Below are 18,895 nucleotides of genomic sequence, written 5' to 3' on the forward strand. Positions count from 1 at the left end.
TTCCTGGAAAAGCTCAGCAGGTCTGGGAGCATTTGTGGAGAGAAATCAGAGTTGATGTTTCGGGTCTAGTGGCCCCTCTTCATTGGTCAGAATTTTACCAGTCCTGTAAATGTGGGCTACAGATGGGAGAGCAGGTAAATTGGCAGCAGATACAAAGCAGTAGGAAGGGAAGCCCAACATTTTCCCACTGTCAGGAGATATTCCCAGCGAGAGAATTGGCAGCAGATCACATGCCCACTAATCAGAGGCTGATGACTCATTAAAATATTTAATTGTCTTATTGAAGATCATTATTACTAGAATGTTGGCATTTTACTGGTGTTAGAATGTCCTCCCAGCAGTTCTTGTGGCACAGTTGTAGTGTCCCTGCCTCTGGGCCAGGAGACCCGAGTTCAAGTTCCATCTGTTCCAGAGTTATGTCATAATGTTCTGAACAGTTTGGTTAGAAAATTTATTGTGTTTTTATAGATAATCTCCCATCATGTGGGGACATGGCCAACTCTGTCAAGGTGGCCATCCCAGTGGCTGCTTTTGGGTGGGCATGTTAGACAGGCAGGTCAGTCATTACATGAGACAGCCATTAATTGGTACTGCCTAGAAAATTACCAGCATGGTCCTGATCTTTGCCTGTGCCAATTTAGGATTCGCATATTGTGCCACTTTGGAGACTCCTAGCCTAACAATAAAATTCTGATTTAATATCCACAGATGATTATTTTATACATCTGTCAAACAGCTTCAAAATCACAACGAAGTATGTTTAGGACTATTAAGGTCCTGCTGCTAATGTGGTTAATCCTAAATGGAGAAATGCTCAGGATCCTTATCACCCCCTTTTCAAAATGCTATCAAGCCATCTCACAACATTATTTACCTTGCCTTCCTTTAATAACCAAACGATATAATTCATTACATTTTCTTGACCCTCACAAATACACCTCCATCCATGAATTTAAGGAATTATACAGCATAATTACTCATGTTGTATAAACCAATAGATTGTCTTTTATTTAACAGCTTGTATTCTGTGTACTCCTACTGATCACTGTATCACTTTTCATGCATTAAGCATGGAAAGAAACCATTGGTTTCATAGTCCATGATGCTCTTTATGCTCCACATGCCCACATCCTAACTTTCTTTATCTAATCCTTTCAGCATAACCTTCGAGATAACAAGGTGTAGAGCTGGATGAACACAACAGGTCAAGCAGCATCAGAGGAGCAGGAAAGCTGATGTTTCGGGTCCAGACCCAAAACGTCAGCTTTCCTGCTCCTCTGATGCTGCTTGGCCTGCTGTGTTCATCCAGCGCTACACCTTGTTATCTCAGATTCTCCAGCATCAGCTGTTCCTGCTATCTCTGAATCGAGCATAACCAGCTTTTACTTTCTCCCTTGTGTGTGCATCCAGCTTCTATTTGAGCAATTCCATTCTATTTGTCTCAACAGCTTCTTGTAATTAACAAGTTCCCCATTCTAACTAATCTCTGGGTGGAGAAATCTCTTCAGAATTCCTGGAATTATGGGCCCTGGTTTAGGATTCCCCATAATTAAAAAAGCCTTCTGTGCAGCTACACTTTCAAATCCATTCATATTTTTAATAAATCTAACCTCTCAAACTTCCATTTTCCAAAGAAAGCAGCCATCCTATACCAAATAATGACAAAGCCAATTGATAAATACCTGGCATGCCAGTTTATAGCCATGTGGTTGGTCTTTGGTGCAATTGATGTCATCTGACAGCTGAAATATAGCATTTTATTGCTAATTAAATCATATGATGCCTGAAAGATTGTTTGACAACTTTTCCATTTGACAGCTTTCATTCATTTTTAGAAACAATGTCAGAAAATGTCAAATTTCTGGTAGGAGCTACAGTCTGTTCAGTCTTTCCAAATGAGCAAACTTCCTAATTCTGATATTATCCCTGCAAATTACATTTGGATCTTCATCAGTGTCTCTTTATCTCTTTTTATGTATAATACGAAATCCAAAACCATTTACTGTTTAACCAAGGTTGTGTACAAGTTTAACAAAAGTTCCATTCGTGTTTAACATAACCTCTGCATTTTCAATTCTATCCCAAATGAACCCTGTGCTTCTTTGCGTTTTTTGTAAATGGTCTTATTAACCCATCACTAACTTTAGCGATTTGTCTTATAGTTTTCCTAAAATCACACAAATGTCAATTATGTCTCATCGTATGATGCTTCCCTAGTATTTTTTCTCTTCTCCTCCCAGAAGAATCTGTCATTCTTTCAAGTAATTTTCTGCTACATAAACTTCCATTTCTCTGAAGGGTGACAAATAAACTTAATATCTTGCCAATGACCATTATATCCTCCCTAATTTCCTTTCATAATCTTTACCTTTCAATATCACTATTCCAGAACTGTTGTACAACTGACCCATAGCATAAATCATATAAGGTGAAGGGGTTAATGTTCATTGTGCATTATTTCCACTCAATCTAATCAAGCACAGGTTACCATAAAACCATTTTCAAAGAGTTTTTGTTTTTATCAAAATAGCTTTTTAATATTCTAATATGTTGGATAAAGTGAAAATAACTTATTCACTTAGCAGCTCCAATCTGCAATCAGTAGTCTGCCTCACTGTCTGCAGTCTCTCTCATAAAACATGTCCATCAATGCTTGCTGAGCAGGCTAATATTCTTCCTTTGTTATTTATATTTGGAGGTAAACACCTCTGAATCGACATAAACATTTCTGCTTTCACAGTGTGGAAAGTCTGTGTTTAACTTGATGTAAATCCTGTTCCAAAGACTCAAGTTTATAATTCCTTGTATTTGTGAAGACAAAATCCTTTGCCAGGCTATCATATGGCATCCCACTGAGGAACTGATGGATGCACCTGACTGAAACAAAGATGTTCAAATCCCAGAAACTGAAATCAGCTTGAATCTTGGAGCTTTTGCTCCAGTCCATAAATGATTTAACTTGTTATGCTTCCCAATGTATATTTGCTCATTCATTCTGGTGTTCACACAAACTAAGGCATGAATTTTACCTAACTATAAGTGTTCATTTATGATGTTCTCCTATCTATAGGTGCATGAATCATACAGGAGTGAATTTACTTCCCCAGTGAATGTTAACATAGGAGCATATAAAAATGGACCAGCTGGTCCATTGACCATGTCCTGCTATGGTGCCAACCAGCATCATACCCCGTCTAATCACACTGGGCTCAAAAAAAAAAGGAAATTAAAACTTAGGCCAATATAAGAAAGAAGTTATCTGAGTTTTGGGTCATTCAACAAGTTTCCAGAGATTACGATGACCAGTGACAACTCACTCAATGACCTATTTATCTTTTGTATGTTGCAATGTTCAGCTCCTTTTTTGAACAGTTACAGTAAAATCTACATTCACTGCATGAGTCAGAAAACCACCCCTGTGAAAAGAAAGAAAAAAATCACTGACAGTATCTAATTTATGTATATCTCCCAAACTGTCTAACACTCAGATTTTGATCACATATACTGAATTGAACTTTTCAATTATTTGAAAGATTTTGATCAAATCTGTTGGACATCATTTTTCTAGAACCAAAAGTATTAACTCTCTAAGTCTACTTAAGTATTGATTTTATCAATTGATCCCTCCTCTGAATCTATTTCAGGACTTCTACATTGTGTACCCTGTGAGGTGACCAAAATTGTTCAGAATGGCGTCAGTTTTAAGTATAAGTTGATTTTGACCAGGTGGTATTTGTGACAATTGTGTCATCTACTTGATAATATTAATCTGAGGCCTCCAACAGTTTGATGTTTGGACCATAAATGAGCCATGCTGTTGGCTGGCCTCCCATGTATTTCCAGCGATTATAGCTCTTACAATTGGAAGTTAGGAATTCTGGTAGATGTGCTGTCGATCTAAATAGTCAATCAACATTTCAAAGAGAGGAACTCAGCAGCCCCACTGAAAGGATTAACCACATCACAATTTTTCAGGCCAGAGCCACTAACTATTGAGGCTTCACCTTTTAGAGCAATGACAGGAATACAATGAGATCTTATTTTCTTCAGATATTTGAAGATCTGTGGGTATGTCAAAACCTATTCAATACTGATATAAACATCCCCAAGACTGTGTTCCGTTCCTGATGTAATATAACATGTGACCCAAAGAACAAAGGAGAATCTAATGTCTTCCTGTCTCTTTGGCCAGGAAATGCCTCAGTGCTAAGGGGACTTGACAGGATTTATGATGAAGGGATATTTCTTCTTGTAGGAGAGACTAGAACAATGTATCTAGCCATCTAACACTATTATTTTGCAGTAAACACACATTCTCTGCTAACAATGCTGCCATCAAGCCAAAGGATGTCCTGTCTACTTATGGTGCATGCGTTTTAATGCCAATGTGATGCCAGGCACATAGGCCATCAATGACTGGTGGACTGCATCAAATACTACATCCTTTTGATTGTCCACATTGGGCATAGGCCAACCATGCTCAACCAGCTTGTGCTTGCAAAGCTCAGAACATAGGCCACAATACTAGATGCAATAATGTGTTTGGAAAACTTTTATTGAATAATCCAGACTGTACTAAGAATTACATCAGAAACCAATTTATGTTTATCAGTGGGGCTTGAAGTGTGTTTCATTTGCATGTGCTAGGGGCTGCAGGACCTTGTTCTGTAAAGATGAAAGGAGTTTGTACAAATATTGGATGATTTTCATTGAGGAAAGGTTTAAAGATTCTGACAATCCCTGCTGCATTCCCCACGACAATGGCCTGACCATTAAAAATCGGAAGAACTGCGGATGCTAGAAGTCAAACAAAAACAGAAATTGCTGGGAAGTCTTGGCATGTCTGGCAGTAGAGAGAAAGCAGAGTTAATGTTTTGGGTCCAGTGACCCATCTTCAGAACTGGTGGTAGCTAGGAAAAAGTTGTTTTTTTTATGCAGAAGATAGTGTTGAGGGAGAGGGTAAGGAGTAAACGATAAGTGGAGATAGAGCCAAAGAGGGAGAAAAATCGTTGGACAGACAAAGGAGTGGATAATGATCAGCCTAACAGAATGAATAGCTACTAATGGGGACTATTAACGGGTTTTGTGCAATAGCACACCATGTGATAACAAGGCCTGGTGTGTGGGGGTTGGGGTAAGGACATGAGACAAGGTGCCTCAAGCCATAAAATTGTTGAACTCGATATTGAATCCAGAAGGCTATAGAGTACCGAGCGGAAAGTGAGGAGCTGTTCATCCTGCTTCTGCTGAGCTCTGCTGGAGCACTGCAGCAAGCCTCAGACAAAAGTGTTGGCCAGGGAACACGGTGTATTGAAGTGGCAGGCAACTGGAAACTCAAGGACCTTATTCTGGTTTTGCATCTCATTTATCAATATTTTAATTCTGTGCAGGCAAGCAATAACTTTTTCTTTTACTTTAAAACTGTCAATTCTTTTTCTCACCAACAATAGAGTTGCCTGGCTGATTGAAGCTCCTGACCAGGATTTTGTTTTACTGTTTGTTCATAACTATGTTATGAATTATGGTTACATATTTTATTTGCTTCATCATCACAATTTGACTTCTACTGCCATGGTTTTTTTAAATGAACCTAATAGCTGTTTATTTATATTAGAACACTAATTTGAAAAGTTCAGGCTGATAAATAACTTTGAAATAGAGAACAGAGTTTCAATACGTAAAAAATTCTCTTCTAAACTCCACGCGGGGTTACTAACCAAATATCTTTGAACAAATTTTGTTTTTATTTAAATAAGTTGTTTGGCCCCTCCCTCAGACACTGTTTTTCAGATGAACGAGTAGATTCCTACAATAAACCATAATGAGCTGAGCTGGATCATTTTTCTGTGTTTGAGTTAGTTTTACCTCACCACTCATGACCTTTCCCCTTCCACCCTCCACAAGCTCCAATGCTCCCACCCCAATGTGAATTGTGACAGAATTAAAGACACTAATATAAAGGTAAATGCTAAACAAAGATCCTATTACATTCATTATTCATCTTTCTTCATACAATAACATAGGCTAAACATCCCTTCCTTAGGTCATTTTAAACCTTGCAGGTGGATTCTTACTCCTATAGCTGCTTGAGTTCCTCCAAACGTTTAATCTTACAATGGCAGTGCTACATCTACAAAAAGACTTGTCCCTGACTGGCTCCGTAACTTACATCATGCTCTGCTCACTATTTGATCTCTGTTGATTTCCTACAGTGCTTTTACACCAACTTCAATTGTGTGAAATTAATTCTGTGAATAATCAAGTAAATCCTGAATACATTTTCACATTCCCTGTCAGTGTCGAGAAAAAAGGTCTTCATGCTGAGTTTAAGCTTTCCCCACTACACTCAATCTGGCACTCCACAGATTGATGGCAGCTTTCATAAGTAGACAGAGTTCATGAGACATGTACCACTTCATTACCATGTGCAACTTAACATGTTCAGATTTACCAATGGTCTCCCATATCCTGGTCAACATTGAACTCTGTCCATTCTCCTCATGACTGTTCAAGATGAAAAAATAACCAAAAAAACCCCACAGGATTTAAGATCCAGAATAAACAAAGGTTAGGCTGCAAACCATTCATTTAATTTTCATAGCACTGTTCATGCTTTTCTCACTGGCTAGAAACATTGGTTGCATCCTTGTCTCGATAGGGTTAGAATTAAATATTCTTTCACAGAACAACCACACTGCTACAACAAAAACTAGATGTATCTTTCATAAACTACTAAATTCTGAACATGTAACACGCCACTAAAAAGTATGTCTTAAGAACATGTAAATTTGATTTGATTCCAACCACAGATGACAGCATTTTACCTGACAAGAAAATTATTAATAGCATGGTGTTAAAATTCATACCAGTAGCAAAAATGGCCAAAAATGTTGGTCTAGAACCAATAAGAATATATGTCTAAATCAGCTTCAAATGAGCTAGCATTGATTTTATATTGGAGGTGATAATGAACACAATGTAAAGCTGTTAAATAACCAGGAGGGTACAGCAAATGAGGCTGAACTCATATATTTAATTGGAGAATGTAAACTGGCTAAATTATATCTGACCTAGGAGTCTAGAGTGCTCCCATTGATGAAAATTGGAACAAATGCTCCAATTTCTAATATTTAATTTTCTGTTTCATTTTTCTTTCTCTGTTGATAAAGGTAATGATAAATAATTTCTAATCAAGCTGTTCAGAAACATTGTTACACAGTTCTGGGTTCAAATCTATTACCTCTCCTTCTGACATTTTCTATGTCTGCTATCGTAACATTCATCTTAGTTTGAAAGCTTATAAGTGCACACATCAGCAAATTATGTTGTTCTGGCTGAGAGGCATGGATACTACTACTGCCTCACAAGAGCCCTTCCAGCAGAAGGGACAGATATTTCCTCATTACACTTGTTCAGATATTAATTGCATCTCTGGAGCAAATGGGCCTTAAACCAATAATATACTTGCTAAAGCAGAATTGCATTCAGAACTACCATTGGGCCACTATTCCTCATTTAGGAAGCTAACCAATGAACATCTGCATTTTGTTCAGCCATGAAAGGCTTTACAGATAACAGTAATTACACCGTGTTGTCATATGCATCTAAACATACACACAAACATATTCATTCACATACATTCATGTAAACACATATTACAAGTATCATACATTTGCATTCAGTCTGTCTTTAGTCCATTCCTAATCAGGTTCATTGCTCCAATTCCACCCTAACTAAGGTCTACTAAACTGAACAGGAGTTGTCTGGTAAATGTACTGCTGTGTAGGGTTCAATGACCCACCATGTGCTACACATACTAAACTGTTAGGATTATACAGAACACAGTAAACATTTGCTTGATTTAAACAAAAACTGTGGCAGTAATAATCCATTGTAAGTGCTATTTTTAACATAGCTATTGTCTTATGAAATGTAAACTCCAGGAGCTTTATTTTAATTAGATGCATGTTGAGGCTGATTGCTGATATCTTGGTGATAAATAGAGTATTAATTACAGATAGCAAGACATTTGATAGGTAGTAACAGATTTGTTAATGCAGCATGCTGCTCAGAGACATGGGGCTAGATTTTATCCTTAGTGAATGTAGAGTTTTTCAGACACTAACTACAAGCACAGTGTGTTCCACTTTCCATCTAGTCTTAAATATTCATTAGAATAAATATAATATTCTGCAAAGCAAAATGCACTCATTTGGTACAAAGAAATGCACAAAAACATCAAGTAAATATCTGGACAAATTAATTACAGACTATCTAGACACATGCAAGTAGGTACAGGAAAGATTAAGTTGCAATAAAAACTATGCATTTTTTACTTTTTATGATGGACTGCAAGATTAAATTAGTACTACTTAAAACCCCCCGCACAAACTGTCAAAAATCAAATCTCTTACCTCTCCTTCTGACATTTTCCATGTCTGCTATCGTAACATTCATCCTACTTTGAAAGTTCATAAGTGCACACATCAGCAAATTATATTGTCCAATCATACTATATTTTTTCAAAAAATACAAGTTATTATATTTATAAGTAAATTCTATGGACAAGTATACTCTTGATTTCTACTCATAAGGTGGAACTTAATGTAACCTGTTGGAGTGGGCAAACACAGGCAATCACACAGGAGGCTGTGAATCCGACTCGTGGCAGTGAGACTCCCATCTTCTCTGTGCAACAGAAAGAGGCTGATGAGGGGAAGTGAACTGCTCGCATCACAAAGTTGATTAGGGTTGTTAATGATCAATAAGCCCTGAGACTTAATGATGGCTGAAGAATCAAATGATAATCACACAGCTCTCCCACATGTCTACAAAACTGCCCAGCAAACCCTCATGGGTTTACCAGCTGTGTGCCGAATGATGGGCATCAGGAAGGGGCAGCCAGCTAAAAGCCACTATTTTAGCTCTTGCTTCAAACCCTTCTTCTCTCTCCCCCATAGGTAATCCCCCCCCTGCACCTCCCATCCCTCCTCATTCCCCTCTTACTAGGGATTAGGGAGGATTCTTACTGAAAGCCTCTGAGTTACCAACAGTCTAACAGCGTCATTTTATTTTTCTGTATTCTTGATTGTGAACAGAAATGGAAAAAAGAACCTATTTGGAAAGAAAAAAACAATTGTTGAAGAATTGCAGCACTTTTTAAAAACATTAGCTATTGATAACAAAGGCCTTCTGCTTGGCAACAACTATATGATTGGATCCCAGTTAGCCAAGAAGCAATGGAAACTATGAGAATTTGAGAATATGGCCATTATTGTATAATTATTTTCCAGACTAATTTGGCAGATATTCAGAAAAAACTCTGATCAAGTCTCATCTATGTTGGTAGTCATTAGTGATACCTGTATGATCTCATGGAATGTTGGGGTTTTCGACAAAATAAAAACAATAGGCTGCACAATCAGCCTGAAAATTGAATTCAACATACAGTAACAGTTTGTGAAAAGTTTCCATTTGTTCCCCTGCCTCAAAGAATTCCCGGCAATGTTTGGTACTACTCTGACCAAAGGCCTCATGCCTCTCTCAAATCCTGTGCAATTCAACAGCTTTGGCTCTTTCTATTTGCAAGCCCACATCAAACAGCCATGAATCAGTTGTTGCTGTCAACATGGGATGTAGAATAGAGAAGGCAAGTACTCAGAAAACGTCAGCAAAATATAGAAATGACATTTCTATTGAATCATTTTTGTTCCTATTCCCGTTTCAACCTTGTCCTCCTTCAGAATTGAATTGGAAATTCTTCCTGGTGAAGTGAATTACTTCAACATGCAAAACTCCAACATATAAAATTCCAATAGTTTCATCTCTGAGACATTTTCTATTGAATTGCATCTATTTTAACTTAAGCAGGATACACATGAGTATTATAGCACCATGAATGTTAACTCTCTCCTTTTTTTAAGAAAGATTTTATGGTACATAGTTTTATTCCATTTTACTGTAAGGTCAAGTAAGGCTGGACTTCTATTAGAAGATTGTCATAGTGTATCATCATGTGTAGATAACATAGCTCTATGGAATAGCTTTTAAAAAGTTGCACACTCAATAGCAGTGTTGAATGGGGGGAATATTTTGCAGACTTTCTCAGATGAAAATGATCGGTTGATGTGTCAAAACAGACACATCATCAACATGCGAGTCTTGATAATTGTGTAAATAGATTTGTATGATTGATTGTATCCATAGTTGAAATGGTTACGATGATGAGTTAGGGAAATGATTGTGTTTTGTGGCAGAATTGTTTTAGCAATTAGCTGACTAACAGCTGTATTTTAGTACCCATCTGTCTTTTGACAAAACTGTTTAATAAAGAACCAATCTGCACTGGCCATACCTTTAAAAATGCAATGCAACATCCAAAAGAACTGCAGATGCTGGAAATCAGAAACAAAAACAGCAATTGTTGGAAAAGCTCAGCAGATCTAGCAGTACTTGGAGAGAAATCAGAGCTAATGTTTCAGATCCAGTGACCCTTCAGAACTGATGGTAGCTATGAAAAAGTTGGTTTTTATGCGAAAGATAGAGTAGCAGGAAGGGGTAAGGAGTAAACGATAGATAGAGATGGAGCCCAAAGAGAGAGAAGAACAAAACTTGGGAGTCCCTTGGGAACTCTACAGCCTTCTGGGCTCAATGTCAAATTCAACAATTTTAGGGCTTGAGGCACCTTTCCTCATGTCCTTACCCATCGCCCACACAGCAGCCCTTGTTGTTCACACAGTGATACACACAACTCATTGTTTGCCACTAGTAGACCCCATTAGCAACTAGTCATTCTTCTAGGCTGACCATTTATCCACTCCTTTGTCTGCCCTACTGCTCTTCTCTCTCTCTTTGGGCTCTTTCTCTGCCTATGATTTATTCCTTTTCCCCATATCTTGTATATTAAAACAAACTTTTTCCATGTTACCATCAGTTCTGAAGAAGGGTCACTGAACCTAAAATATTTACTCTGCTTTCTCTCCACAGATGCTGCCACATCTACTCAGCTTTTCCAGCAATTCTATGTCCTTTTGATTAGTCATCAAAATAAATATTTTCCTTGGATTCTAGAGATACTCTGAGGGAGGATACTAGTGGAGATGCCAATTGTATTTCATCTATTTAGACCCACTTTTATATCGGAACCAATAGGTCCTCCATTGACCACTGAAGGAGGTTTGTTACAGATGCAGGAAACAAAACTTATAGGGAATGGAACAATTTGTTGAGGAGAGGATTGTCATCATTTTAGGACATGAAGCCATTAAAGTTGCTAAGATGGGTAAGAAGTGCACAACTAGTTAGTGCTCACTTTGCATTTTGAACTATTTATTTCTGATATTGATTTGTCTTAAAATGATATATTTAGAAAGAATAAAAGCACAGTACTAATTTAAAATGAGCTGAAGTTAAAAGCAATAGCAGATTAAATTTTTTTGATTTAGATACTACATTTCCAATGATTGCTGACTTAACTATTGCTAGGAGATTTCAGTGATTTCCCACAATCATTAGGGAATGAAGCAGCAAGTCATCATTGAAATGCAGCTTGAATTGAGACCCAGAGAATGAATTACAAAATAGAGTGAAATTTACAGTCTAAATTGTGAAATTAATATACATGAAATTTTTATTAACACTCTAGAGGACTGAAAATAAAATCCAGATTTCTTCAGTACTAATACAGTTAAAACATAAATTTAATTTGCACCATTGTAAGATGTTCCAATGATGGTAAAATCAATCTTCGACTTCCATCATACAATTTTTAATACCTGGGACGTTTCATAGATTTTTTTTATAAGAACGAAATAACATCGATCGAAGATGATTACAAAGTGTACCAGTTCAAGAAAATGCCAACAAGCAAGAACCAGTCTGAACATAAACAAATATGTCATCACGATGACTAAATCCATTAACTCAAATCAGTGCCTCCTGTTTGATTCATATCTTTCTGGAAATTTTACATGCTGGGATGCAAGTTGTCTGCAGCTTATCCAATTTGGAAATAAACAATTAAGATAGACATGGGAATACACAAAGGAACAGTAATTCAGTCTTCAGAGCACTGGAGAGAAAGAAGAAGAAAATGAATTTGCAATGGAAGACCTAGAAGGTTGTCTACCCACTCTGTTTTGAGAGGATGAGAGAAAAACAACTATGTCAGGTGAAAAAGCAAATAAGAGAAATATCCATTCATTGACAATTCAAGAATACCAATAAATTTTCCTGCTGCTGAGGATATAAGACAACAATTAAACAACAATGGTTTCAGGTTAAAATCTACCACCTCCAAGGTCCATAAAGATGTTTAAACTGACTCTTCTTAATCTTTCTTTGTGTTCTAGACTCATCTTTTTTTAAACTTCATACCCATGTTTGTGTGTAGTTGAAGTTGCATTTTATTAATTTTCTTGAGATTAGCGAGTAGTAAAATTCCTCGTTCGCTCAAGAAAACCTTGTAATTGTCTCCTTAATTTTGGCTAGTATCATGTTTTATTTGAAACATGATATAGCTGCATTTATAAAAGGTTTAAAAATCTTTGTTAAAGTCAAACGAGGCCTTTAAAAAGAGAGGACTCAATTCACTTCTCCCTACCTGGTCATAACAAAGAAGGCAGATGTCAATTCAGGCCTGAAACCATTGGACCTTCTGCAGCTGAATAAATCCTATTGTCATAACCCAAATCATTATGTTAATCCACTGGATTTTAAACCCTTAAATTTCAAATTAGCCAAATTTGACCGAATTAAGATTGAGGTTTAGAGTTCACTGTTACTAAAAAGTAAATCAGTCAGCAACATGCAATGATCATACATACACAGTAAAACCATGACATCAGGAAGTTGCCATCCATTTGCAGTTTTCCATAAGCTTAATGGAAATGGTATCTTTACAGAAATCCCATTGAAATTCCATGGGCAATTACAAGTGAAATAATTAGTCAGCATCATTTGTGATGACCCTGGTGCTTTGGGGGAAATAACAACGTTGTGCTCTTGAGTAATGTGCCCTATAAGTCTAAGATGAAATGTTTGGGAATGGATTAAATGATTTAGACTGCTATGGAACTGAAGCACAAAATAAATAGACAGCCCAATGGATATTGATTTGCAATTAATCTCAGAACCTAGAAAAGACAAATATTTGTGTACAGAACAGAATCTGCAGTTGTGGAGGGTATCTGAGAAGTCACTTTACATGCTACTGTATGCCTAATATAGTTAAAAAAAAACAGAAAGTGGATGACCCCTTGACATTCAATGGCATTACTATCACTGAGACCCCAAATATCAATGATCTGGGGGTTACCATTGACCAGAAAGTAAACTGAATGGGCCATATAAATACAGTGGCTACAAGAACTGGACAGAGTCTGGGCATCTTGTAGTGAGTAACTCATCTCCTGACTCCCCAAAAGCCAGTCCACTATCTACAAGGCATTAATGGAACACTCCCCATTTGTCTGGGTGGGTGAAGTTCCAACAACACTCAAGATGTTTGACACCATATAAGACAAAGCAGCCTGCTTGATTGGCACAACATCCATAAACATTCATTCCCTCCATCGGCAGTAACAGTGTGTAACTGCCACAAGTTGCTCTGCAGAAATTCACCAAGGCTCCTTTGACAGAACCAAAGATGCAACCACTACCATTTAAAATGACAAAGGCATCAGATACATAGGAATATCACCATTGCAAGTTCCTCTCCAGCCACTCATCATCCTGACTTGGAAATGTATTCCTGTTCCTTCACTGTCACTGGGTCAGATTCCTGGAACTCCTTCCCCAACAGCACTGTATGTGTACATACACCAAATACACCATACTGGACTGGTTGGACTTGACATGCAGGACTGACGATAGTAAAATCCTGAATTGCAAGGACATGGAATCCTAGTCAGACCAAGCATCTGGACTGAGATCAGGTGAACGCTTAACTGACTTTGGCAACACCCCCCTGACAGACCATTGAGCCCCTTCTCTCCACTGAGAATTGGTCATCTTTGACTTTCAGATGTAGCAATTTGGTTGAAGCATATGCAGGGAGTTTGACATGTACACTGCTGGAACATGCTGTAGGTGTGACACAGGCAGAGCATAGCACCATCCAGCAACATATCCACCCATTTGACTGTTCAGTGATGGTAGCCATGACAGGCTGCTTGACCTCTCCTCTGCACTAAAAAGCAACGCCATCCAGAAATGCTATGAAGCCTGTAAGTTCTTACTGAAACACAGTCCACTAAAGAGCAAGGCAGAGATGCTGTGAGCCTCCAAGTAAGCATAAAATGACTGAGCTGTAGAAAGCAAGCTAAGATCCATAAATGCAACCCGTTTGAGTGTATGAGATAGGTGTGCATCTGTATATACTGGCAAGAACACGGACATTTCCATGAACTCCAAAGGGCACAATTGAAGGGCTGAAGTATATATTTTGAGTTCAGTCAAGGATCAACTGTGAAGGTCTGGTGAGGCAGGTGTTTCGTCGTTGTTGACTTTCCCAGAAGGGAGAAGGCAGATGCTGTCTATGGAGTGTGCAATGAGATGTTCATAAGTAGAGCTTAAAATGGAGGCCCAGAGAAGCACACGGCAAACTGTATCACAAGGTCACTAGTGATAAATTGGTAACAGTCACAAACTGTATTACTTTCCAGTCAGGAATCGATGCCATCTAGTTTCTTGAAAATGAATGGAAAATCCACGAGCTGCATATAAATGAGGAAGATTAGCTACTAATCAGATGCAAATGCATGGAAATAAATGAGATTGTGATCTTGCTGTTAAAACCTTAAGTGTAAAATTGAAGTCTTTTTTTCTCAGCGTTGAGAATCAGATTTTTTCATTTTCGCTGTATGCTCAAATTTCTCAGTGTTGGCCATGTTGCTCAAGGTAGAATTTTCCTGTACCCTGTGTGGTAAATCCCTGTAAGGATTTAAGCTAAAGGTTTAGTAGGCTGCTGGCAGCAAGCTAACATATCGATAATGGTCACAGGCAGCAGAAAATGCAAAGCACTGGATATATCAAAGTTAAGCTTCTTGCTTAGAATGTGGTAAATACATAAAGAAAGGTTGTTATCTAATGATAATCAGGATAGTGGCACCTCTGAGGAGCTAGGACTAATATTTTTTCTTGTTTGGTTGATATCGTTTATGGCTAAGACATAAATACCCTGATAAGAGTGGCTAGATAGCAAAACAAAACAAGTCAGGAGACCATAAAACATATACAATCTGGGCTTATTTACATGCAATCCATTTGATTCCAGCATGGGATTTTGACTAAAAGTCAGTGACTGGTTAATGTATTTAAAATTTGAAAAACAATGCACCATGTGTGACAGTTTCAACATCAACATCCAGACAGTGAGGTAGAGACATCAGTATCTGTGTATTTTTGTGGACATGTAAAGTATCACTTCTCACTAAATCCAAATACAAGCAGGGCTCATATCTTGTTTGAGTTCTGAGATTCACTTTGCTGAAGAAGATTAATCATTATCCTTACTTGGCTTGAATGCTGAGGCCTTCACATTATGAGACTTAGAAGCATGTGAAAAGATGTTTTTTTTTAATTATACCATAAAGAAAATTTAGCTTAAAACAGGGCAGCTGGCTATCTTGTGGCACATGCACTGTTGTATGAGTTCTGAAAGGGTTAATGTTGGTGACTGCATTAGGCTCCACTCAACTTGGTGCTGACATAGAGACTTGGATGGAGAATTGAGGAGTATAGTTTGACATCTCAGGAGTTAGATGTGTCACCTCTCGCTCCATATAATATTAATAACTGGATCTAATTAGCCAATGTAACTTGTATCTATTGATATGATGCAATAAATTACATCCTGTTAAGACATCTTGGTAAGATTCACCAGTGGTTGATTTTTTTACCATTGCCAACTGTTACGATACAGAGACAGACAGCTGAGCGAAACCAGCTTTTCTACCTCTGCATTTACAACACAGTAAAATTAAGACCTTCAAAGACCCTCAAAATTGATCCCAATCATTCCAAACCAGACTTTGGAAGAACCAATTCCAGACTTTGCAAATAATCAATTCCAGACACTGGTTTGTATCTTAAACAAAAGACTTAGCAATTTATCAACAACACTTTACCTTGTTGTTTAATTTTACTCTACTAATCCAATTCATCAATGCTATAAACCCAAAAACTTTTGTTTTCAGCCCCATTCACACAGGCAGAGAGACAAACACACACAGTTAGGAGGTTAAAAAAGAAAATAACAAAACTTGTCAGATTATTTGAGTGGTTTTCATGATGTGTTGTTCCACATGCAAAGGTGATAGTTTATTGGTAGACTTTGCTGAAGACGTTGATCATGGTCACCTTTACAGTTCATTCGGATAAAGGTAGTAATACTCATAACTTGGAAATTCAAAGAACAGAAAACTAAGAGTTGTTCATGAAGGTTTGGTAGGGAGCTTTCAAATCTTCATGCTGTTGCATAAACAGCCAGACACTCTCTTTTTCACAGAAAAAATCAGTCCAAAACCCAATTCAAACTCTGATCACTCCCTGACATACTAACTATCTCCTCCTCAAAGTCCCAGTTACCATTCAACATCAGTCATCTGTATGAACATAAGGTTTTTTCCAGACTTGTTGGAACCAATTCTGAGGTACTGACTTCATTAATAGCCAATGTTCTACTATCTATTTAAACATAACGCTCTTTGCTAACGACAAAACATCTGCAGAACTTTTGATCAGGAAACAACCTGCAATTAAATCCCAGGCCTGGCCTGATGAATAAACAAAAGCTTGTTTGGTCTGTTTTGCTGTTACCCACAGTCCAAAGCCACCTTTTGCCCACAATTCCCAGTTTACAACTCCAAACCAAAACTGATAAAAGAATAAAATTAAAATAATGAAATTTCAGCAAGGGTTCTAACATAACCAACAGGCCCCAAAGAACTGATCATCAACTTCAGAAAGAAAGGAGGAGAACATTTCCCCCATCTACATCAACGGAACTGAGGTTGAGAGAGTGAAGAGCATCAAGTTCCTCAGAGTGACGATAACCGATGAACTGTCCTGGACTTCCCATGTAAATGCAACAGTCAAGAAGGCACAACAACGCTTCTTCTTCCTCAGGCGGCTCAGGAAATTTGGCATGTCCTTAAGGTCCCTCACCAACTTCTACAGATGTACCATTGAAAGCATACTGTCTGGGTGCATAACGACCTGATACGGCAACTGCTCTGCCCAGGACCGTAAGAAACTACAGAAGGTGGTGTGCACAGCCCAGACCATCACGGAAGCCAACCTTCCATCCATGGACTCCATTTATGTAGCTCGCTGCCGTGGAAAGACGGCCAATGTCATCAAAGACCCATCGCACCCCGGTAATGGCCTCCTACAACCTCTTCCGTCAGGCAGAAGATGCAGAAGCCTGAACACATGCAAAAGCAGGTTCAGGAACAGCTTCTTTCCGGCCATTATCAGACTGTTGAATGGATTCTAGCCTCAAATAATGTAACCTGCAATGTAACCTGTATGCCTGTAAGTCTTTTTGATCTATACATCCTTTGCTTGCTGTACAGCTCGTAAACAAAGCTTTTCACTGTATTTCGGTACACGTGACAACAAAATCAATCAATCAATCAATCTTAGGCAGAGCATAGAAAGGAGGATTGTGGTAGCACTCTACCCAACCAGTAGGTTGTAATGACTGGTTCTGCAAACACACAATGGGTATGATCTTTCTGCAGGTTGGTAGAAGTATTTAATGAATCTATCAATAGAAAGTCCCTATACGTCCAGTGTTTTTAAAAAGTACATTTTTATACAATCTCGTCTGCTTTTCTGCCATTGGTAATTTTCTTTTTGTTTGGTGTTCTTTCATGAAGGTGTGTTGAAAGTTATGCATAATTTAACAATGCAAGGATGAATGGGGCTTTTAAGTTGCGCTATATTGTTACAGTTTGTTCCACTTGTATGTCAAAAGATTCAATTGACTGACTAAGAGTGAAATAGCATCTAATCCACCAGATGAATTTGATGTGTCTTTTTAATGAAAATGTATACCTTTGAAACGTATTTCCATCATTTGTTAATTGGCAAATCACTGCGCTGCAAAAATATAAAACATATTATTCAAAATGAAAAGTCTATTCTGACTTAAGTTGCAAGGGTCAAATAGAAATTGTCTGAAACTTTTCTATTTTCCTATCATGAAAGTATCAGTTTGCTTTGGACTGCAAGGACTTATTTTGTGAATTACTGATCAGATAGCAATCTATAAGTAATTTTGATACTGTCAGCAGGAAACCTAAACATATATCATTTTATAAAATTTCCTTTTGATAAATGAGACATGCTTAGGAAGACTAAGTCAAGTAAAAATTGCTTTCAAATAGGACACTGACTTAGCAATTTTACTTGGAGTCTGACAGTGTGACAAATGGAAATGTCATACCATCACAGCTGAGGTGTTCTTTGAAGACTAAGAGTAAGTTTAAAGTGATGTATTTGTATTGCACTATCTGATGTTGAATTTATTAATTCTCATGACCCGCCATCCCTCAAATGGCAAGAATAGAGAAAGAAACAAAAACAATTTAATTTAGATGGACGTTTTGAAAATTAAAATTCTAGAGATCAGCACGTGGGAATCTTTAAAACAAATTACAAGCAGAATGTGAAGAGATTTTGTTTTAATTTGATTCCTTTCTCCAATTATAGACATACCAGCAGCTCCCGTCAATGTCACAGTCCGACAGCTGCAGGCCAACTCGGCAGTGGTATCATGGGAGGTTCCTGATGGAGATGCTGTTATTGGCTATGCTATATCACAGCAGGTATTACTGTATTTGCTTCGTCCGTACTTTTTTTGTTCTAATTCTGCCCATTCCTGCATTGC

The 18,895-nt window shown here is 37.8% G+C and overlaps 1 protein-coding gene across 1 annotated transcript in view; it reads left to right on the forward strand.

The window, feature by feature from the left end:
- The window catches only part of LOC109931708 (fibronectin type III domain-containing protein 5), a 68,400-nt gene that overhangs the window by 21,779 nt on the left and 27,726 nt on the right, over nt 1-18,895 (forward strand). Inside the window, exon 2 of the mRNA XM_048612944.1 lies at nt 18,718-18,833. Within this exon, the coding sequence (XP_048468901.1) occupies nt 18,718-18,833 (116 nt within the window). The remainder of the gene's footprint in view (nt 1-18,717; nt 18,834-18,895) is intronic.

Source organism: Rhincodon typus, chromosome 27 (assembly GCF_021869965.1).
Source record: "Rhincodon typus isolate 14 chromosome 27, sRhiTyp1.1, whole genome shotgun sequence".
Taxonomy (NCBI): Eukaryota; Metazoa; Chordata; class Chondrichthyes; order Orectolobiformes; family Rhincodontidae; genus Rhincodon; species Rhincodon typus.